This window comes from Amblyomma maculatum, chromosome 10 (genome assembly GCF_055883805.1).
Source record: "Amblyomma maculatum isolate TAMU_Amacu chromosome 10, ASM5588380v1, whole genome shotgun sequence".
Classification (NCBI taxonomy): domain Eukaryota; kingdom Metazoa; phylum Arthropoda; class Arachnida; order Ixodida; family Ixodidae; genus Amblyomma; species Amblyomma maculatum.
This window is the reverse complement of record NC_139353.1, coordinates 11,356,214-11,379,877: the sequence shown is the minus strand read 5'-3', so window position 1 is coordinate 11,379,877 and position 23,664 is coordinate 11,356,214. Positions and strand designations below refer to the sequence as shown.

Here is a 23,664-nt window from a genome sequence, read left to right as displayed (position 1 = left end):
AGCAAAAAAGAAGAAAAAAAAACTCTCCGCTTTGACAGGCGTATGTATATAGCCGCAAAAAAAGGAGCGCGTTACAAGGGGTCCTCAAATGTGACCCTCATAAGCGGTTTTACCCAATAACACCGCGACAGCGGGGCGTCCGGCTTAGAGCGCCTGGCCAATGAGTGTTTTGAAGCTGGACTGCAAGCGCAACGACTGCGCGCATTGTGCACTGACGCGGCGGCTATCAGCGAGGCCGTCGTCGAAAAGAAATTGACAACGAACCTCCGTGCGCCCGTCAGGCTCTCAAGAGATGTCAGCAAAGCGACGAAATCTCTGAATGGAGCAATCTATGTCACAGGCGCTGTGCTAGTGTTTGAAACTGCCTATATATGAGGGTGGCATTTTAGGGCCTTGTAACGCGCGCTAAAAGAAAATCTGTTTTCAATGCTATATTATTTGAATGACGAGCTCCAATTCTACAAATGCAACATACCACCTAAAATGAAAATGAGAAAAGTTGTATAACACATTTAGTTAATTATCGAACTAATTGAAGCAGTTTGCCTCTTACCCGGCGACAGCCACAGCCCCAATATAGCCTCAGGGCTAAAATAAATCTAAAGCTAATGACCTTTGTCTTAAAATGTTGGTCGTTTTAGAAAAAAATAAATAAAAAATAAACGGTATGTGCAGTGCAGGTGCCAGAGGAGGTATAGGTGCGGACATAAGTAAACTGAGCACGCTTTTCCGCTTAAATTAAAATCACGCCTTCTGCACTGGAGATAGCTATAGGAAAACAATATCTGTCCAAGTGAAAAGGTACTGGCGTCTACTACCGGTTCGTACATACCATGACTGCCAGTTTCAATAATGCAAAGCGCGAAAAAATTTAGAAGGAAATTGCCTGTTCCGTTTACCTTCGTCCGCATCTTTACATAATGAACCCTGAGCTGATTGAGCGATGGCCATCGTCAAGTGACGCGCTACTCCTCATTCGGAGCTGATCTTAGTCGGCTTACGGCGCGGCACATGTGCTAAATTTTCGGTCGTCGTTGATACGACCAGATGCGCAGTTATTGAAAAGTGGACACTTTTCAAAAGGACGTGATTAAACTGGAATTACAAGTCGACATGATGGGGTTGAGTATGCGCCTGTGCACACGTGCAGTTAGTTTGGCAGAACATTGTGTGGTGTGTACAAAGATTTGCTCCTGTGAAAAAGGTGAGCGCGACTGGCAGCTCGGCTGGCAGAGTGCAATTGTTTTCCTGATTGCTTTGGAATAATATTAACGGAAATGATTCATTTAACATTGTAGTTGCCAATTAGCCATAACTAAGGCTAGATGATGCATTGGTTTGCTGATTCATGTGTTTTTTTTTTTGTTTTTTTTTTTTTTTTTCATCAAGTACTGCAATGACGTCCACGCCGGATTGGCGCTACAGTATACGGCAGTGACGGTGGCGTATATACATTTTTTTTCTTTTGCAGTATAAATAAAGCATACAATGACATGACTGTTTTCTCTCTGAATTCTCTTTATCTGCTGGTTCGTTCACTTCTGGATATCTTCGGGAATAAAGACGTGGGAGCCGAGTAGAGGCGGTATGGTGGTCGCCAGATGGTGACGGCGTTCAGGAATAGCGAAGCGAAATTGCATCATAATGCGCAAGCATGTGAGCATGAAACCCCCATACACAGCCCATTAAAAACCACTGCTCAACACATGGTGGTGTTCAGGATTTCGCGCAGCTCATACACAGGAGCCTAAACGCATTATCTTTGGATTTTTGAGAACACGTGAAGAACTCTCGCTATATATACACTCTGATCCTCTAAAGTGCAAAACTATTTCTAAAAAAACAAAGCTACTTCTAAAAAGTTACTAGCAATATTAACTTCTAAAATTAACTTAAAGGCGCTGCAAAGTTGAAGACAATATCAAAGAAAACCGAACAAGGGTTGAGGGGAAGCCACAGCTTCGCAAGCCAACGTTCCGAAAAGATGGCCTGTTTTTGTCTGGGTTACCTGAATACGGGTGGTTAATACGTTAATTCAGTAGAACCTTCTGCGTTAACTATATGAAAAAAAAAAAAAAAAAAGTTTTCGCAAGTGTAAATTAAGACACTTCGTTTACGGTAGCATATCTAAGAATTCTTGATTCCAGTGACATGAAAAAAATAAAGGCTTTTCGCCAAGCCTCGTTATGTTTAACTGTTCGTGTTTGCTTAATTGACCAACGCAAACACGGATCTGCATTACAGGAATATTTGCTCTGGTTTTGCACCATGCTAGGTGCCCTGCGCCTCTGCTATAACCGTGCTGTTATCGCTGAGATGCTCCTCCGTTTCTCCCGTGTGCTCAGGGTTTCAAAGCAGTAATTCGTGCTATGTTGCCGAAATTTTCTTCGTGCGTTCGATGGACACAATATTCATTCCGACAGCACAACACATGTAATGCCTGTTCATTCGGTGAATTATACTCATAGCATATTGTGAATTCAGGTTTTCCGACAGCACAACACATGTAATGCCTGTTCATTTGGTGAACTATATACTCATTGCAGATTGTGAATTCAGGTTTTCGCGTTTTAAGAATCCGGCTGGTGAGGCACATTTCCTGTTGATTTATCCGCTTATGCATGGCGGTTACTGCACATGCCTCGAGAGTATGCGTCAACTATATCAGTTGCATGTTGTTTTCTTTTTAACTTCTACTGTCTCGAGAGAGGCCCAGCAGCCATCAGGTATTGCTGTTACTCCTTCGGCTGATTTCATATGCCGTCGCGAACGAACCTGCTCATTTTTTAGAGTGCACGTTGTTATCAAGCATGTCAGCAGTTCTATTGCTATATTTTTCTTGCTCTGCGTTATCCGGCCAGTCTATTAATAGGTCAGCGTGAGCGTGTGTGCTGAAGTACGATACGCTAAACGATTCCGCGTTCCAAGGGGCCGCTACCATGTCGGAACTTTGGACCTTGATCGAGTCGAACGAGATCGAACTCGATGCAGATCTGGTGCTTGCCAACGCGACTGAACCTGCCCATGCGTGCTCGGTTTGGTTTGGTTTGGTTTGTGGAGTTTAACGTCCCACAACGACTCAGGATATTAGAGACGCCGTAGTGGAGGGCTCAGGACAGTTTCGACCACCTGTACTGACGTCGCACAGCACACGGGCGCCTGGATTTTCGCCTCCATCGGCAAGCGGCCGCCACGGCCGGGATTCGATCTCGCGTCCTTAGGTCCTGTGCTCGACCATGCATGCTCGGTCGCAAGTGGCGTTCCCAAGGCATCAATCGAGATTTTCGACCCCCCGTATTCAGCAAATGAACAAAATTCAAGTGCACAGAAACATAGCGTATCAAATCTCATCAAATCTCTGAAATCACAAAACAACTATACTGTTCACGTCCCTACGTTCACGGAAGTATAAACCATCGTGCAATCGGAAACTCAGCACCACGCCCAGAGGTCGGGAGTATGGTGTGCTTCGTGAATTTGTGAGGCAACCTTTTGTTGCTGCCGACTTTTTTTAATCACAATATTTTATTTACTTTTACTTCATCATAAATCGTCTAGTTTGATACCGCTTCTACAACTACTTGTAAACGTAACGCCGTCTGGCACGTATTACGCAGGCTCATCGGTCGGGAAAGTACGTAAATGTGTAGCAACGTTGCATATAGAGCCGTATCGGACGCAATAGGGACTGGAAGTATTTCTGAGATATCAGTACGAGAGATTTAGTTCATTACGCAATATATTTTTTCTCTCCTTTAACTCCAGTCTATCCTACATTAACTGTATACTGTTCATCGTCAGTTAAATCTGCACTTGCAAAAAAAATAAATAAATAAAAACCTTAGTTGAGCAGCGTTGCTTATCTCTGCACTAAATTTAGAATGATTATGCCAATACTTTCTGGCCCCGGTATAGTACCGAGTCATATACACTAACCGCCGAGAAAGAGTTATTTGCTGCAGGACAAGCCCATCAGATGGTGACGTGAAATACAAGCTGGCCTGCAATTAAAACTAGCCAAATATCGGGAAAGTTTAAAAAGTTTTCCTAAGGCGCTGCTATTATTTCAGGCACTTACCTTGGCAATAATACCTGTGCCCGCAGAAGCCACCAATAATCAGATCTGCTTTTCTTTTCGTAATTAAAAAAAAAAAAAAGAAAAAGAAAAAAGAAATGGCATTTACTGTCGCAAAGAAAGCAAGACAAGAAGCTGTTGTTCTCTAAATGATTTTAAAGCATTGCCTTCTTTACGCAACCGATCATCAAGCGTTGAATTAGCATTGATTTTTTTTTTTACTTGTGTACTAAAAAGGGCCACGTCGGAGAGGAACCGCAGCTGCAGCCAGCCAAACGAGTGCGTGTGTGTGTGTGTGTGTGTGTGTGTGTGTGTGTGTGTGTGTGTGTGTGTGTGTGTGTGTGTGTGTGTGTGTGTGTGTGTGTGGGAGGGGGGGGGAAGGGGGGGGGGGGGTCTCAGCCTGTTGGTTATGCGCGTCGCCGGCTGTAAAACATGGAGAGTGCAACGTAACCTATAGACAAGCGTCAGAGGAGATGGCGTTGGCAAAAATATAGCTCAGAAGAGTGAGTATAATTTTTGCTGCAAGCTCGTGGAAAACGTTTGAATTTGCTCTTGTGCATCTCTCAAGTAAAGTCAGCTAAGAGAGCAAAATGAAAGCATTCTTACGGACCTCCCTTGACTAACGCCTCAAACGTCTGTTTTATCGAGCAAAATAAAGCAAGTAAATCATTTCAAAATTTCTTGTCGGGCTAGTTGGCTTGAATATCGATCGTGATGCCATGAAAGGTCAAGTGCTAAAAAGACGACACGAAGACAGGAGACACGACAGGACGAGCGCAGTTGCGCTCGTTCTATCGTGTCCTCGTGTCTGTCGTGTCGTGTATGTCATAATTTTTATGACATCCCAAGCAAATAGCAATATGAAAAATTACAAACAACTAAATGATCAAGTTCTTACTTAAAGGAACCTACTGTATGACTTAACTTGACCGATAAATAATATGTTATCTTATCTAGAGTGAATGTGCTTGGAGAAGCAGAAAGCCCATCAAAAGGTTCGCCATGGAAGTATGCTTCCAGTCGTTCATGGCGTCGTCCTCCATCCTTGCACGCGCTAGCAGTAGGCCCGAAAGTTGAACAGTGTGGACGACTATATAGCACTTCTTATCCCTTGCGCTTTATTGTTTTCTTTTAATTTAACCAGTCACTGTACAGTCGCCCACCGTACCCGCGCTGTTGCTGGCACGCAGAAGGAAGCTGATACAGCCCTCTGCCTGGTAATAGCAGTTATGGAATATGCCGTGAAAAATTGCAGACCATCTCTCCAGGCATAAACACAAACATTTCTTAACACAAAAGAAACGCATATTTCGAAATATTATCACGCGCGAGTTGGTTTCGAAGGCAGCGTCGCTTGATACAGTGTAGGCATGTAGCGTTTTTATCTCTACCCTTACCTCGCTTCCGATCACACCGCAACCTTCGTTTACTAACATGGCATTTGTGTACAGATTACAATGCCGGTAAAAATAAAGATTGGGCATCTCTCTTAGCCTGAGCCACTTTGGCACGTTAATGCTCATAAACCAAACCAAAAATAAAGACTACAACACAACCGGCGAAATATTAAAAATGAGGGTATAGCTGAAGGTTACAACGTATATATAGCCTATGAATCTGTGAGGTGAATGACATCGAATCTATTAATAATGACGGTGCGCAAATGCTTGAAGCTGTGTACCTCTAATGAGGGCCACCGTGATCACAGTCTATGTTAAGTTGCGCACAGCAGTCGAGCAAGTGGCCGCGTTCAACGAGCCAGTGCTTCCTAATTGCAAAGTGCTACATACCGCTAAGACAGGGAACCTACTGCAGTACATGCAATACAGAAGCGATAAAGTGCCACCGTCTAATAATAACGCCTTTGTCGAAAGTAACCATGCAGGCTGCGTGGTTTGCTTTTTAAGCGGGCAGTGGATACCCTGATACAGCTTCTATAAATATCAAAATGTATATAATGCTGATGACAAGCGTTCTCCCTACGTTACCACAGATGCAAAGCCTAATTGATGTCGTAGGTGCTGCAATATACGACTGAAAATCAAACTAAGCAGCCTTGACTACATTTGGCAAAGAGAATTTATTACATGTATGTAGGCGTTACTGACGCACCACAAAAGGTGCTCATCACCGCTAACATAAGCTGGTGCCATATAACTCTTGGCGCATTTGACAGTTATCGGGTCCGCGCACAATCTCCGTGCTGAGTCTGTAGCGTAGGACTATAGCTACTGAGATGGGGGAGGGTCCCCCAACCCTCTGCCACTAACGAACGCAAAATGAGGCCTTGACTCTGATACATGAGGTTAAGGACAGATGGCGATAGTCGAACAGATTGTTTAGGCGATAGCGCAGATAGCGTGATGTACAATGTAGATAAATCTGCACATGGTTTATTCACGCGTTTCCGTTCCCCATATAATGTCTGCGGCACACAACTTGACAGCTCTTGAAGGTAAGGTAGCCAGAGGGTTCTTTAGGAGGACTGATATGTACCTTCCAGAGCCTGGGAGTAAGGGACCACGAAGGCGGAGGAAACTGTTGGCCTCTGCTAGCCTCAACCTCATTGTTAGGGAGAGAATTGTGCTTTGACCAAATTCGCTCCACACCGGCACGCTCCGAATAATGTTCCTGATGCGCGCCGTTCATACGGTCGTCGGTTTGTACTGGCCGTCCTGTACTCCGACTATCTTCTCATCCACATGCAGGGGCAGGTTTCCCTTGCGCTGGCTGCCGAAGAACGCATCCACCAGCTTCAGGCTGCAGTCAAGAGTCCGTTTGGCGTCTTCCTTGGAGCCCAAGTGAAGGTTCACCTCGGCGAGGTCAAGTACCTTGAGTTGACCTGAGATGGACGAAGCAATTATAGCTCACGCACAGCGATGGTTTAAAATGGAGTTAACGCGTCACTATAATAGAACTAACTCGCTGACGGTTTTGATTTCAGCGAGGAAATGCAACAGAAAACGAAAGAAAGGTAATAAAGGACGCAAAAAAGAAAAAACTTTCACAATAAGTGTCTAGTTCCTGATGTTCTTTCAAAAAATGCTCCCCCCCCCCCCATCCCTCCGATGAAGTTCGCGCCTCTTGCGAGCAATTCTTACAAAATGTAATTCCGTGCACATGAAACACAACCGCGCATTCTTACCTGAATTGCTGACTTCTTCGGCGATGACCAGCCCTTCTCGGAGAGTCAGGCCTCCCAAGACTATAACAAAAGGAGAAAAAAGAAAATGGTGGTGTCTGGCGTCCACTACTACAAGTACGCACACGGGTTGTTTGTAAGGACATATCTGACAATGTATCTGACAATGTGAACGAGGACTTGTATATCTATTCCACTGAACGTACTGTGCGCAAATAGCGTACAGGGCTTATCCACGTACGTCACGTCAAGTGTCCCATTTTGCTGTAGAATGTAAAACTTGAGCACTGCAGGACGGAACAGACGGCGATAAGCTGATTAGACATTCGCGCAACTTTTCTTCGCTTTCCATGCTCAATAAAATGGCAGGCACTGTGACGTATATGTGGAGTCTCTATTCCAGAACGCAACCATGGCTCTTGCTACCTTTTCTGCACGAATCACTAACTAGCTATAGGTCTCAAGAATCGGGATGTAAACCGCTGCTTCTCAATACCCCTAAGTAGCCAAGTGTCATGTTGCGAGCGATTGCATCCGGTAACTTAAGCTGGTTGATACTCTGCACGTGTCACATTTCCGAAGGATGTTGGTACGATCGATCTAGCATAGCTGTCTTCGGAGGGATCTGAGGAAGGCTCGAAGCATCTGAAGTCATCGTCATCCGGCCACTCAGGCAAAACATACTGGTGGTGGACGGAACAGCTGAATTTATGTTCCTGTTAGAGTTTCTGGCGAGGAGAGTTACACTGCCGGTGTTGGTCTGTGGGAGTGCCAAGTTTGGAAATTTATTCAGGAGATGCTTCGCTGCTTCTGTAGTCCGTTCAGCCTGCCGGCGCTTAGGGTAGAATATATGGACTTGGTGCTACTTGGTCTGAGCCCCATTTCTTTATCAGTTACTTGAAATCATACGAGTTAGTACATATAGACCATTGTACATGCAAATTGTCCTAGCTACATCATAGCAATTTTGGCTCCAAAGCGCTACGTGTCTCGTCTGCCCTTCCTAGGCTTTAAGCAGATCAATTAAGGGGAAATGAGGGTGCTCGTTATAATACATGAAGGAAAGAAGCCAACAGTCGGCGAGGCCAAGGAAAGCGTTGGGGATGGCACTTTTAGGTCTTTTTTTTTTTTTAGTGTTTGCTTAGATAATTACAGAAATCATTAATGTAATCTGTTAAGGGGAAAGATAATTAAACACAAAGTAGAAGAAAAAACAACGTGCCGATGGTGGGAACCGAACCCACGACCTCCGAATATCGCGTCCGGTGCTCTTCCAATTGAGCTACATCGGCCGCTGTCCCCCCTGCTACTTGATTGGGTATTTATGTTGTCTGTATACGAACCTTGAGAGTGTTCACCAGCGCCACCCTCAGCCATAGCGGCGGACGTAGAACGTCCTTTTGTTACCGCCAGCGTCACGTAGAACGTGATCAAGAGCGAGGGCGAACGCTGTGCTAGAACCCTCTTACGCTACCTATGGCTTCAAGACTGCCAGAACCGAGACCCCCGTAAGCTACAAGCAGATCAATTAAGGGGAAATGAGGGTGCTCGTTATAATACATGAAGGAAAGAAGCCAACAGTCGGCGAGGCCAAGGAAAGCGTTGGGGATGGCACTTTTAGGTCTTTTTTTTTTAGTGTTTGCTTAGATAATTACAAAAATCATTAATGTAATCTGTTAAGGGGAAAGATAATTAAACACAAAGTAGAAGAAAAAACAACATGCCGATGGTGGGAACCGAACCCACGACCTCCGAATATGGCGTCCGGTGCTCTTCCAACTGAGCTACATCGGCCGCTGTCCCCCCTGCTACTTGATTGGGTATTTATGTTGTCTGTATACGAACCTTGAGAGTGTTCACCAGCGCCACCCTCAGCCATAGCGGCGGACGTAGAACGTCCTTTTGTTATCGCCAGCGTCACGTAGAACGTGATCAAGAGCGAGGGCGAACGCTGTGCTAGAACCCTCTTACGCTACCTATGGCTTCAAGACTGCCAGAACCGAGACCCCCGTAAGCTACAAGCAGATCAATTAAGGGGAAATGAGGGTGCTCGTTATAATACATGAAGGAAAGAAGCCAACAGTCGGCGAGGCCAAGGAAAGCGTTGGGGATGGCACTTCTAGGTCTTTTTTTTTAGTGCTTGCTTAGATAATTACAGAAATCATTAATGTAATCTGTTAAGGGGAAAGATAATTAAACACAAAGTAGAAGAAAAAACAACGTGCCGATGGTGGGAACCGAACCCACGACCTCCGAATATCGCGTCCGGTGCTCTTCCAACTGAGCTACATCGGCCGCTGTCCCCCCTGCTACTTGATTGGGTATTTATGTTGTCTGTATACGAACCTTGAGAGTGTTCACCAGCGCCACCCTCAGCCATAGCGGCGGACGTAGAACGTCCTTTTGTTACCGCCAGCGTCACGTAGAACGTGATCAAGAGCGATGGCGAACGCTGTGCTAGAACCCTCTTACGCTACCTATGGCTTCAAGACTGCCAGAACCGAGACCCCCGTAAGCTACAAGCAGATCAATTAAGGGGAAGTGAGGGTGCTCGTTATAACACATGAAGGAAAGAAGCCAACAGTCGGCGAGGCCAAGGAAAGCGTTGGGGATGGCACTTTTAGGTCTTTTTTTTTTAGTGTTTGCTTAGATAATTACAGAAATCATTAATGTAATCTGTTAAGGGGAAAGATAATTAAACACAAATTAGAAGAAAAAACAACGTGCCGATGGTGGGAACCGAAGCCACGACCTCCGAATATCCCGTCCGGTGCTCTTCCAACTGAGCTACATCGGCCGCTGTCCCCCCTGCTACTTGATTGGGTATTTATGTTGTCTGTATATGAACCTTGAGAGTGTTCACCAGCGCCGCCCTCAGCCATAGCGGCGGACGTAGAAGGTCCTTTTGTTACCGCCAGCGTCACGTAGAACGTGATCAAGAGCGAGGGCGAACGCTGTGCTAGAACCCTCTTACGCTACCTATGGCTTCAAGACTGCCAGAACCGAGGCCCCCGTAAGCTACAAGCAGATCAATTAAGGGGAAATGAGGGTGCTCGTTATAATACATGAAGGAAAGAAGCCAACAGTCGGCGAGGCCAAGGAAAGCGTTGGGGATGGCACTTTTAGGTCTTTTTTTTTTTAGTGTTTGCTTAGATAATTACAGAAATCATTAATGTAATCTGTTAAGGGGAAAGATAATTAAACACAAAGTAGAAGAAAAAACAACGTGCCGATGGTGGGAACCGAACCCACGACCTCCGAATATCGCGTCCGGTGCTCTTCCAACTGAGCTACATCGGCCGCTGTCCCCCCTGCTACTTGATTGGGTATTTATGTTGTCTGTATACGAACCTTGAGAGTGTTCACCAGCGCCACCCTCAGCCATAGCGGCGGACGTAGAACGTCCTTTTGTTACCGCCAGCGTCACGTAGAACGTGATCAAGAGCGAGGGCGAACGCTGTGCTAGAACCCTATTACGCTACCTATGGCTTCAAGACTGCCAGAACCGAGACCCCCGTAAGCTACAAACAGATCAATTAAGGGGAAATGAGGGTGCTCGTTATAATACATGAAGGAAAGAAGCCAACAGTCGGCGAGGCCAAGGAAAGCGTTGGGGATGGCACTTTTAGGTCTTTTTTTTTTTTAGTGTTTGCTTAGATAATTACAGAAATCATTAATGTAATCTGTTAAGGGGAAAGATAATTAAACACAAAGTAGAAGAAAAAACAACGTGCCGATGGTGGGAACCGAACCCACGACCTCCGAATATCGCGTCCGGTGCTCTTCCAACTGAGCTACATCGGCCGCTGTCCCCCCTGCTACTTGATTGGGTATTTATGTTGTCTGTATACGAACCTTGAGAGTGTTCACCAGCGCCACCCTCAGCCATAGCGGCGGACGTAGAACGTCCTTTTGTTACCGCCAGCGTCACGTAGAACGTGATCAAGAGCGAGGGCGAACGCTGTGCTAGAACCCTCTTACGCTACCTATGGCTTCAAGACTGCCAGAAACGAGACCCCTAGGCTTTGTCTAGCTTGCGCTGTTCTGCCTTGTAAAAAAAAAAAAAAAGTGGCTCGAATTCCGGTGCCGCGCAATTCTCCACCATATATAAAACAAAATAAAAAAAATATACACGAGTATCGATGGAATTGCAAAAACAGGTTTGGGGTGCGACCAGATGCATGCCGGTGAACACATCCGGAAACGCACACCCTAACCAGAATATGATTTGCCACCCTGGTGTAGTAATTGGTCACAACCTCCTATGAATACACCAACAAACCCCTGGTTACATCTATAGCCGGGGCACTGGGTGTATATGCATATACGTGCACTGTTCACAGCGCGCATTTTCAGAGGCCCAAATAACTTACCTGGCGTCCCTGTGCTCGGAGCGACCATCTTGTCGAGCGAGTCGATGTCGTAGCTGACGTGAAGAGATTTCGTGCCCCTGGAAAAGGAACGAGAAGTCACGAACAAACAGGGGGGAAAAGGAGGGGGAGGGAGCAATGCAAATGATATGCGAAATGCGGCAGTGCTATGCGTTGTTTAACATCTAGAAGCGTCAAATGGGACCATATAGAGCGCCGTTGTGGATGGGTACGCGTTATCTTAAAACACTTCGCGATCCTTAAAGGGACTAGGAAATTGGATCGACAATTGCTTGTAGCCGGCTGACCGGCATTGCTCAGTTGCAACAGCCAGCGGTCAGTATGGATGCAGCTGAAACCCATGCAGAGGGATTGCGAATCCCCGGGGAGTTGTTAGCGTACTCCCGCGGCACTGTGAGTGTGTCGCTGCCTACGTAGCCCCTTGCCTGTTGCGGTGGCAGGTCCGGAGTGGGTCCAGACTGAGCGTGCGGAGTCCGTTTGAAAAAGTAACACATTCCAATTCCCCTCGGGCAAAAGAGTAGATCGCATAGCTGCAAACGCATTGGTTTCCGTTGCCGAAGAGAACGGGTCCTCGTGGAGGCATTCCGACTAGGGCAAATCAAGCCGATGTGCTCTGGGGAACTCACGCTTCATGAAAAAAAAAAAAAAAAACACAAAAAGTCGGCGGCAAAGTAGCCAAAAGGAGTAGCAAATAAACCCGAAACTTGAGAACGGGCTGGTGCAGTAAAAGGTGCGGAGACACCTACTACGTAACGGTGATAAAGCACTTAGTACCATGTGCACTAGATTTTGCTGAACCATGCCGTAAGGAAAGGGAGGGAAGGTGAGAGTGAAAGAAGAAAGAGGTGCGTAGTGGAGACCTGCATTATAATTTCAATTACCTGTGCACCTTTAATGTGCACTGACATCGCACAACGCACGGACGCATTTTGCGTTCCGCCCCTATCGAAACGCAGTCGTCGCGGTTAAGTTCAGACCCGAGTACTCTGGCCCAGCGGCCGGAAGCTAAAGGAGAGAGTTAAACTTAAATTGAGGACCATGCAGTGAGCTATGGAACGAAAAATGGTAGGCGTAACGTAAAGAGACAGGAAGCGTGCCGAATCGGTAATCGAACAAACACAGGTTAATGGCATTCTAGTAGATATCAAGAAGAAGAAATGGACATGGACAGGTAGTGCGAAGGCAAGATAAATGGTGGTCTCTAAAGGCGAGAGACTCGATTCCAAGGGAAAGCAAGTGTAGCAGGGGGCGGCAAAAAGTTTGATGGGTGCATGAGGTTAGGAAGTTTGAGGGAATCATATGGATGCAACTGACACAGGGCCGGGTTAATTGGGCGGATATGGGAGAGGCCTTCGCCTGCAGTGGTCGTAGTCAGGCTGATGATGATGATGACGGTAACGATGAATCAAAAAAAGGAAGTGCAATTTTGCAAGCATCCGCCGGACCACTAACTTGCGGGAAGTCTGAGCAAACAACTTGAATTATCAATGATATTGTACGCACAGAAGTACGCACCAACGCTAGTGGTCATGGAATTGGTGCCATTCAACGTCAGCTCGGTTTACCTCGCGTCATCGCCTATGCCAGCCGACTCCTCTCTGCGGCCGAACAGAATTATTCCATCACTGAACGTGAGTGCTTAGTTTGGGCCATTACAAAGTTCCGCCCTTACTTGTATAGGCGGCCATTCACAGTAGTCACTGACCACCACGCACTGTGTTGGCTTTCTGCACTCAAAGACCGGACTGGCCGCCTTGGACGTTGGGCCTTGCGCCTTCAGGAGTACAATTTTTCAGTAGTTTATAAGTCTGGCCAGTTGCATCGAGACACAGATTGCCTGTCCCGTCATCCAGTCGACCCGCCAAGTCAACCTGAATGTGACAATGACGCTTGCGTGCTCTCTATTTCTGATTTTTCCAACAATCGCCGTCAGCAACGCCAGGACCCTCAGCTTCGCGAAATTATCAATCGCCTCAGCGCCGATCGCCATGACCCTTCCCTTCGTTTGTTTGTGCTCCACGATGGCACCTTATACCGACACAATATGCGACCTGATGGCCCCGACCTTCTAAGTCCCTCAGCATCTACGCTCAGCCGTCCTTCAACAGCTTCACGACGTTCCTACAGCGGGTCGTCTAGGCGTCTCTCGCACATACGACAGTGTGCGCCGTCGGTTCTTTTGACCAGGCCTATATCGCGCAGTCCGCCGCTACGTAGCTGCTTGTGACCGCTGTCAACGCCGGAAAAAGCTATCAGTTTTACCAGCTGGATTTCTGCAGCCAATCGACATCCCCATAGACCCATTTTCTCGAGTGGGTCTGGATCTTCTAGGGCCTTTTCCACTGTCCGCATCGGGGAACAAATGGATTGCGGTGGCCACTGATTATACCACACGCTACGCGGTCACACGAGCAATACCAACCAGTTGTGCAACTGATGTCGCTGCTTTCCTGCTCAACGACGTTATGCTCGTCCATGGAGCTCCCCGCCAACTGCTCACCGACCGTGGCCGTTGCTTTCTGGCTCGTATAGTCGACGAGATCCTACGGTTGTGCAACGTTCGTCATTCTTTCACGACTCATCCACAGACGAACAGGCTTACCGAACGCCTTAACCGGACACTGCGACTGACATGTTGTCTATGTACGTTTCTGATGACCACCGCAACTGGGACATAACGCTGCCATTTGTGACATTCACATACAATTCGTCGCGTCACGACACTACCTGCTACTCCCCCTTCTATCTTCTATACGGCCGTGAACCTCTGCTTCCTTTTGACAGCCTGCTCCCGTCTGTCACCACTGCCAGCTCATATGCTCGTGACGCCATAACCCGAGCTGATGCTGCCCGCGTTGTTGCTCGCAACCGACTCGCAGCCTCCCAGAACTCCCAAAAACGTCGCTATGATTTCTGTCATCGCAACACCCATTATTCTCGCGGGTCTCTCGTGCTGCTTTGGACCCCAGCTCGCCGCGTTGGCCTCTCGGAAAAACTTTTGCCCCGTTATACAGGACCCTACCGTATTTTACGACAAGTGACTCCAGTGACATACGAAATTGCGCCCTTGCATCCCGCATGCCATGCCTCTACACCACGCACCGAGACGGTCCATGTTGCACGCCTAAAGACGTACTACACGGACCCTGGTTTGGACGCTAGTACGCACCGGGACGGTGCTTTTCAGCTGGCGGGGTAGTGTCACATTAGGCGGTGCATACGCATAAAGAAAGAAGAAGAAGACTCTCGTGAGTTTTAGAGAAGACGACGTTCAACAGAGTCGGCTGGTGCCTGCAGAAAACGTCTGTTTGAAAGCATTGTCTTCCGTGTCCGCCCTCTGCTCCAACCTGAACTACCCCGTAACAATACTTTGCAAGTGTCAGTTCTCGGAAGCGTACAGCAAAATAATAAATTACAGGAGATCTGAACCAGCAGCTCAAGTTGTCACTGGTACGCTTCGAAGCGCGGCACGGGCGCATGTCGTTTTGAGGTGAGTGTACACGAACCAGGATCCACAAGGAGAGCCGCAGACGATAGTCATTAACGCTGTAACTTCGTAGCCTTAAATGCTGAGCATTGGTGTCCCTCTTTTTTTTTTTTGTATTTCGCCTCCATAAAAAGTTAACCTCCGTAGTCGGTATTCAATCCAGCAACCTTGGAATCGACTGCAAAAGCAACCGAATCACTGCGGGCTGTGCACACATAAAACCTATGCGTAGAGGGTGTCCTATTGTCGCTTTGCAAGTTGCTATAGCAACTTGCAAAATGGTGTTCAGACTGAAAGCTAAGAGAAACCAAGCTACGTAAGATTTTAACAGTAGCAGTGACTATATTGTCAGGTAGTAGTGACAATAAGAGACAATAATATTGTTTCTTCGAACCCGGGAGATGACTGCCACGGGTTAAGGAGGCTATGACACTACAAACCAAAATCCTGAGCATTGCGAGGAGTCTTCTTGTGAAAGCGTGTGCATGAACATATGTGTCAAAAAATGGCTGTAATCTAAAGGTACACATGTCTACTCTCTGAAAGCAAATAGACGGTAAATGAAAAAATTGCGACACTCAGCCATTCCTCGCCGCTACTATACATAATGTAACTACACGAAGCATGCTCAGAGAAGCGCTCAAAAGAGCACTCATATACGCATGTCATGAACCTATCTATGCAACGACACAAGTACAAAAAGCACACTATCAAAGGTTGGCGAAAAAGCTCTCTTGGCGTCTCTCACTATATACATGATGCAGATTTTCTCAAAAGGGGGGTACAGGAAAGGGGGGTACAGGTGTCAACAAGGACTTGCGTGTGCACAATCCTTAAAGAAGTTTGTATAATGTGAGGAACATCGACGTACGTCGGGTTGATTTTGTTGAGTATCCGCTGGACGACGTTTCGGATGCCGAGGCGGTCGATCTCGGCCATATCGTAGACCGCTATGCCGAGCTGGTCAATGAAGTACCTGCGTCATATTGGACATTAACGCATGTAAGTGGTGCGACATCTGTTACGTCTCGCCGAACTGTGGCGTCGGCGTTGCATAGTACCTAAAAAGCCACCAGCCTATAAATTAACAGCCTTTCTATACGTGATATAAGATTCTGCAATGAAAACCTAACAAGCGTAATTTCATAGAATGCATACAGAAAGCCTTAAATATTATTGGGCGCGTTAATACACTCTTGTCTAGAAAGGCGAGCTAAGGCCTCCAATACATCAGCGCAGGAAATAACGTTTCAATAATAATTTTTTCATCTGTCTTATGGAGAGACTGGTAAAGTCGTATAAACCAAATAATTCACTTCTCAATTTCCTTGCAGTTAGATTCAGTATTGGTCCGGCGATTTTACATCGGCTACTTAGCACTTAGTATGGGTAGAATTAGCGTACAAGCTTACCAAGATTCCGGCCTTCTGAAAACAACAGAAGTCTAAAAGAATCTGAACCCAGAAATGGATTTTGTACACAATATAGACGGACAATGACAGAGTTGACAGCACCAGTCCCAAAAACCCGTCTAAAAATCCTGGAATCTCCCGCGGCATTTTTTTTTTTTTTTTTTGAAGCCAATAACAAATGGAAGCGGAGGAGGAGGAGGAGGATTTATGTTCTGGTTGGGGATGGGAGAAAAAGGGGTAGCGTGGTGCTTTCAACTGTCTACCGCGGGCAATATCAGTGGCGCACGGCCTCTTTCACCCACTCAGAGCAGCCGTCAGTTTCAGAACAATCGGCGACATCTTTGAAATTCGTAGCACTGAGTGTGTCAGACTTTACTTTAATATAGAGACAGTTCGGCCGCTTAATCCAGTTTCTAAGGTTAGGGTCCCAAGCTTGAGCATCCAGTAACCATTTTTCAGAACGTCTGCGCGGTTGCTGAAGTTGGTCCTCGAGACGTGTACTTACTTTTCATCGAGTACGCATTGCTAGCAGCAATTATTTTAGAGACTGGATTAGGCAGAAAAGAAATGGAGTGCATGAAACAATATTGCTTGCTTCCGTGAAGCGTTATGGAAAATTTTACTGCACCAAAAAAAGGCCGCACTCACCGCTCGTAGTTGTCAACGTCCCTCAGAGCAATGTAGGCGAAGTTCTCCTTGTGGACACTGCAAACAGCAAGGAGGTGCACATATGTGCGCTCCGCAAGAACAGAACAATTGCGCTCGAAGTTCAAGACGACAAGCAATTCTCTGGTTCAGGGCAAGCAAGAAATGTCGTGTGTTCTCATTCAAGACATCCCACCTCAACTAGTCAATCTGTGCACTCGTAGCGTTGTGCTAGAATCAAAAGAGTACATAAAACGGCCATCTAGACTTGGCCCACTCAGTGCCATCAGTACGTGCGTACTCAGAAACGACGTCATATTTGTTATTGCTTTGATTTTATTGGGGCTACCATTGCCGAAGTCATGGCGTCCTCGCGGTCAGCGGCAGCGTCCGCGCTCTCACCATTTTCCCTGTGCCAAGCAATTCGCTCCTCTCCCTTGCTATGGATCACTTGCATTGGTGGCTCAGTAGTAACAAAGTACCCGGGCAGTTCACGACGGCTCCCTTCGATGGGCACTACGCGTTAAAGGTGACCGTGTGCTGTGCTAGCAAAAGCAAATGCTGTAGGGTTTCAACGAAATTAAACTGAATAGGACATGCAGAAGCTTCTGTGCACAGATGGAAGTTGAAGATGGCGACGCCAATGTACAGCGCTTGAGTGTGTTGCAGTCTGCACACAGGATGATCGGCACCGGTTAGAGCTATGACGCTTGTTGTTGTGGCTGTAGGAAGAAAGAAAAGAAAATGCACGGGCCTGCTACTGGCTCTGTAGCTGAGCCACCTCCGCTGCCTCGTGCGGACAGAAGAAAAAATAGAGAAGAAAAGGAAAAGGGAGAGAAAGACGCGCGCCGCAACAACAGCCATCGTCCACCACCGAAGTAGCGGCGGGTGCAATGACGGCCTACAACCGATAAAATTCGGTGGCTGGTTAGCCCCCGCCGCAAGCGGCGTTGACCTACCATCCCAGCCCCGTAGGCCAGGAACTGTCCTCTCTTTTGTCCGCACGAGGCTAGCGGAGGTGGCTCAGCAGCGGAGTAGCAGCAGAGGTGGCTCTGTAGCTGAGCCACCACCGCTGCCTGATTGATTGATTTATAGGAAGGGAGAAGGCGCGGTAACTGTCTCACTTGTTTTCTGTGGACACCTCAACCGCGCCGTAGGGGAGGTGGTGGTGGTGGTGGTAACAACTTTTATTGCCACGAAATTAAAGGAATTATTTCGGGCTGGGGCGAGTCTAGGGTGGCCTCCAGTCTGGAGCGACCTCTTGCGCTCGCGTGACGAGGGCCAGTTGCGTAGTTTTTCTTGGGCTGGCCAACAGCTTGTCCCATTCCTCCGCTGAGGGAGCTGGCAAGAGTGTCTTTGGAGGGGGATTGCTGGCGCATTCCCACAGTATATGGTCTTGAGTGGCCTGCGTCCCGTCACCGCAGTTAAAAGTTAAATTGGTTCACAGGAAGGGAAAGGCGCAGTAACTGTCACACTTGCTCTGTGGACACCCGAACCTCGCCGTAAGGGAAGGGAGGAAGGTGGGAATGAAAGTGGAAAGAGAGAAAGAGGAGCCGTAGTGGAGGGCTACGGAGTAATTTCGACCACCTGGGGATCTTTAACGTGCGCTGACATCGCACAGCAGCACCGCAGTGCCGGCATGCAGGGTTGTATTCTCCGTTCGTAATTAACGATAATCGGTAGGGGCTACGAATGGCCTGGCAGGCAGGTGGGAGTGAAAGGGGCGAGAAAGAGGACCCGTAGTGGAGGGCTACGGAGTAAATTCGAGCACCTGGGGATCTTTAGCGCGCGCTGACATCGCACAGCACACGGACGCCTCTTCGTTTCGCCTCCGCTGCCTCGTGCGGACAGAGGAGAGAAAGTAGAGAAGAAAGAAAAAGAATAGGGAGAGAAAGACGCGCCGCAACAGCCGTCGTCCACCACCTAATCGGTGGCGGGTGCAATAACTGCCTACAACCGATAAAAATTCGCCGGCTGGCTAGCCCCCGCCGCAAGCGGCGTTGATTTACCGTCCTAGCCCCGTTGGGCCAGGAACAGCCACCCTTCACCACCTCCCCCCCCTCTTGTTTTGTGAAGTTGTTGTTGAGGCTGTAGGAAGAAGGAAAGGATGGTTGGTTGGTTGGTTGGTTGGTTTTGGGGGTTTAACGTCCCAAAGCGGCTCAGGATGTGAGAGACGCTGTAGTGGAGGACTCCGGAAATTTCGACCATCTGGGGGTTCTTTAACGTGCACTGACATCGCACAGCACACGGACGCCACGCCGTTTCGCCTCCACCGAAACGCAGCCGCCGAGGCCGGGATTCGATCCCGCTTCCTCGGGCACAGTAGTCGAGCGCCTTAACCGCTGCGCCACCCCGGCGGGGCTAAGAAGGAAAAGAAAATGCACGGGCCTGCTACTGGCTTTGTAGCTGAGCCACCTCCGCTGCCTGATTGATTGATTTACTGATTGATTTATAGGAAGGGAAAGGCACTATAACTGTCTCACTTGATTTCTGTGGACACCTCAACCGCGCCGTAAGGGAAGGGAGGAAGGTGGGAGTGAAAGTGCAAAGAGAGAAAGAGGAGCCGTAGTGGACGGCTACGGAGTAATTTTTACCACCTGGGGATCTTTAACGTGCGCTGACATCGCACAGCACACGGACACCTCTTCGTTTCGCCTCCATCGAAACGCAGCCGCCGAGGTCGGGTTCGAACCCGGGTACTCCGGCACAGTAGTCGGGCGCCGTACCACTGCACCACCCCGGCGGGGCTAGGGGACCTGAACACCTGAACAGCGCCGTATCAGAAAAGAGGAAGGTGGGCAAGTAGGAAGAGGTGTAATAGTGGAAAGCTACGGAGTAATCTCGACCACCTGAGAATCTTTATCGTGTGCTGACATCGCACTGCACACGGACGCCTCTCCATTGCGCCTCCATCGAAACGCAGCCACTGGCCATGGGGTTCGAACCCAGGTACTCCGGTAGAGTAGTCGGGCATGAACTCCATCGCCAGTGGTACTCCGGTAGAGTAGTCGGACATCTTAACCACTGCGCCACCGCAGCGTGGTCCGAGTTTAAAGGCAGGCACAGACAGAAACGACGCAGAACAGGCTCCTGTCCTGCTTCGTTTCCGTCAATTTTTAGGGAATGAGGACGCAGTATACTTTGGGTGGACACCATGGAATCTTGGGGCACCCACGCCAAGGTCACTTGGTCAAATGTAATTACACTCGAAAACCTGCTCTACATAGCATAGTCAACATTTTGGACAAATGGAATCGTGAATACCCACACTTAAGTAGGTCAAGGTCACTTGAAGGTCAAATTTGATGACGCGAAGCCCCGCTCTACATAGCATAGTGAACATTTAGCTTCAATTATAATAACTGGTTCCCAGGAAAGGAAAGGCACAGTATCTGTCACGCTTGTTCTGTGGACACATGTGAAGGGAGGAAGGTGGGAGTGACAGCGGAAAGAAGGAAAGCGGTGCCATAGTGGAGGGCTTCGGAGTAATTTCGACCCACTGGGGATCTTTAACGAGCACCGACATCGCACAGCAAACGGAGAACACTTCGTTTCGCCTCCATCGAAACACAGCCGCCGGCGGTCGGGATTAAACCCGGGTGCTCCGGCACAATTATAGGTAGAATTTAGTGTCAATTGAAAATTCGTTTATAAGAGGAAAGGCGCTATATCTGTCAATTGAAAATTCGTTTATAAGAAAAAAGGCGCTATATCTGTCAAGGTCACTTGAAGGTGAAAACTTCAAGGTCCGCGATGGCTGCTTGAGGTCTTCAAAGTGACAGATGCTGCACCTTTCATTTCCTATAAACCAATTTACAATTTTAAATGATAGCTGTACAGCTCTTTCGGTTGCAAATCCGTCGTTGTCGTCGTCGTCGTAGTAGTAGTAGTAGTAGTAGCAGTAGTCGGCACCGCGTGTCAGAAATTATTGTGGGCTCCGTAAAAAAATTGTATCAGTAATTTGTGATTCTAGTGATTGACTGGTGTGCCATAGGCGATGACAAGTTACTGAAATCATTGTTATTGATGAATTAAAAAAAAATAAAAATTGAAAAAAGAGGTTGCCGCGATGGTGCAGTATGCTCGACTTCTGTGCCGGACGAGATTGATTGACTTATAGGATGGGAAAGGTGTGGTAATTGTCTCACTTGTTTTCTGTGGACACCTCAACCGCGCCGTAAGGAAAGGGAGGAGGCTGGGAGTGAAAGTAGAAAGAAAGAGGAGCCGTACTGGAGGGCTACAGAGTAATTTCGATCACCTGGGGATCTTTAACGTGCGCTGACATCGCACAGCACACGACACCTCTTCGTTTCGCCTCCATCGAAACGCAGCCGGCGAGGTCGGGTTCGAACCCGGGTACTCCGGCACATTAGTCGGGCGTCTTACCACTGCATCATCCCGGCGGGACAACAAATATCTGTGCCGGAGATCCCGAGTTCGAACCCGACCACCGACGAATGCGTTTCGATGGAGGTGAAACGAAGAGGCGTCCGTGCGCTGTGCGCAGGTGGTCGAATCAAATTACTCCGCAGCTCTCCACTAGGGCTCCTCTTTCTCTCTTGCACACCTACTTCCCTTCGCTCACGGCGCGGCTCAGGCGTCCACAGAGGTGTGTGACAGTTACTGCGCCTTTCCCTTCCTGTGAACCAATTATCATTTATTTAAAAAGAGTTCAACGGTGTCAAAATGCTGCGAATGAAAAGCCAATGCTTGATTATGATAGTTAATAAAATTTATTGTGCGTAATTGATCAATTAAATTAAATGATTAACACTGCAAAAAAATTTGCGACGATTACGTTACTTCCTAATGCGAAATTTGAGCGCAGCAAATAAGCTGTTTCACTTTTTCGATAGATTGATGCAAAGAAATCGAGCAACACATGTATGCGCTATCACAGAATTTTTTAGAGCGCGCGAAGAAAGGAATTAAGTTCAAGCCGGCGCTTTGACAACCGGAGACTCGCAGGAAGAGGGGGGAGGGGGGCGGCGTGTACCCCCAGCGGCAAACGATGGGGGTAGATGGGGGCAGAAGCGCGCGCAGCAAGCGGACAACGCGATAAAGGGAGGAGGGAAGAGATAGCAGCGACTGACTGATGCTGCTGACGCCGATAGTGAGTCAACCCCAGCTGCGGAGTTGGTTTCAGGGACAACGCCGCCGATGCCGACGCAAACAATATGATACCCTCGCTTCCGCAGCGCCAAGAACCAGGTCTAGCCGTGGGAAGGTGGTCACGTATTCGTCGACGGCCGGGGCCTACGTGAAATAACCGGCGCGTCGGCAACTGAAGAGCGCCCTATCTGCCACACAGAAACAGGGGGGGGGGGGGGGGGAGGAGGGCCCTCCCCTCTTCTTTCTGCATGGCGGCGACGGTGTTCTATGCAGTCACGTTATCTTGACTCTCTAGCGGCGTCAGCGGCATCCAGCGGTATCAGTCGGTCGCTGCTAGCGCTGGGGGATGAAAGGGGGGCGGAGCTGGTGACGAGGCCGACGACGACGCCGACGCGAAACCCAGGAACGGACGCCAAAGAGCTGCGCTCAAAATGCGTTCAAAGGTGTCAAACTACTCACGTGAAAAGCCGATGTTTGCTGATGCTATAAGTATCGGTGAATTTTTTTTAAGGAAAAAGTAAATGATAACAAAAATAAGACAATAAACATTAAAAAGAAAATATACTTTAAGAAATCGTTCTTGTGTATGAAACGTTATTCTTAACAATGCCCTTAACGGCGGTGCTTAAGTGTCCCTATAATTTTAAATTAGTTGGTTGGTTTGTTGGTTTGTAGGGTTTAACGCCCCAAAGCACCTCAGGCTATGAGAGACACCGTAGTGGAGGACTCCGAAAATTTCGACCACCTGGGGTTCTTTAACGTGCACTGGCATCGCACATTTGAATGGCGCTGGATTTCACAGAAAAAAAAAAAAAAGAAGAATGAAGCGGCTAGGGATTTGAAATTGTTTTCCTGAGTGTGTGTACCTGGGTGAAAGATTGGCGTTTTGCAAAGTGTCGTGATCGCTCTGTAATATCCATGATTATTCAGGAGCATCTAGGCCCTGTCAATCTAACACCCACCCCTCTTACACTTTTGCGCAGCGCATAAGCATTCGCGCGTCTCGGAGATAAAAGATAGGGCACAAAAGCAGTTTCATCGCGATTACGAAGAAACGGGAAAAGGGCAGAGAGACAGCAAGCTTCAAAAGGCTACGTTTGCAACCTCAAACCACGAAAAAAAGATAACAGGGCACACCGCAAAACACGCACAGATTTAAAAAGCAGAAAGCGGAACACGAGTAACATTCGCACCAATGGCGACAAAGGGAATAATTGTGAAGAAAAGCGCCAGTCTGCGTCAAGAGCTTCAACATATACAGCTCGCAGGTCACTATGAAACTGGCTTTGCGTCGTCAGACACTTTCGCTTGATTTTGTTCTGGTCCGAAAGAAGCACCGGCGTAAAAGGTGAAGCTAGAGGTCGCAGTAAAAGTTCTGTCTGTGGAGGCATCCGTTGAAG

General features: G+C 47.9%; 1 protein-coding gene and 1 non-coding gene across 2 annotated transcripts in view; both read right to left on the bottom strand.

The window, feature by feature from the left end:
* Positions 1-6,452: 6,452 nt before the first annotated feature.
* LOC146175595 (arginase, hepatic-like) overlaps positions 6,453-23,664 on the bottom strand; it is a 39,251-nt gene continuing 22,039 nt past the window's right edge. The window contains exons 6-10 of the mRNA XM_084581992.1: positions 17,156-17,212; positions 15,967-16,071; positions 11,591-11,667; positions 7,221-7,280; positions 6,453-6,917 (exon numbers count right to left, since the gene is read on the bottom strand). Of these exons, the coding sequence (XP_084438118.1) occupies positions 6,721-6,917; positions 7,221-7,280; positions 11,591-11,667; positions 15,967-16,071; positions 17,156-17,212 (496 nt within the window). The 3' untranslated portion in view covers positions 6,453-6,720. The remainder of the gene's footprint in view (positions 6,918-7,220; positions 7,281-11,590; positions 11,668-15,966; positions 16,072-17,155; positions 17,213-23,664) is intronic.
* On the bottom strand, positions 8,939-9,011 carry TRNAW-CCA (transfer RNA tryptophan (anticodon CCA)). The gene has a single exon. It is a non-coding gene; the product is annotated as a tRNA-Trp (tRNA).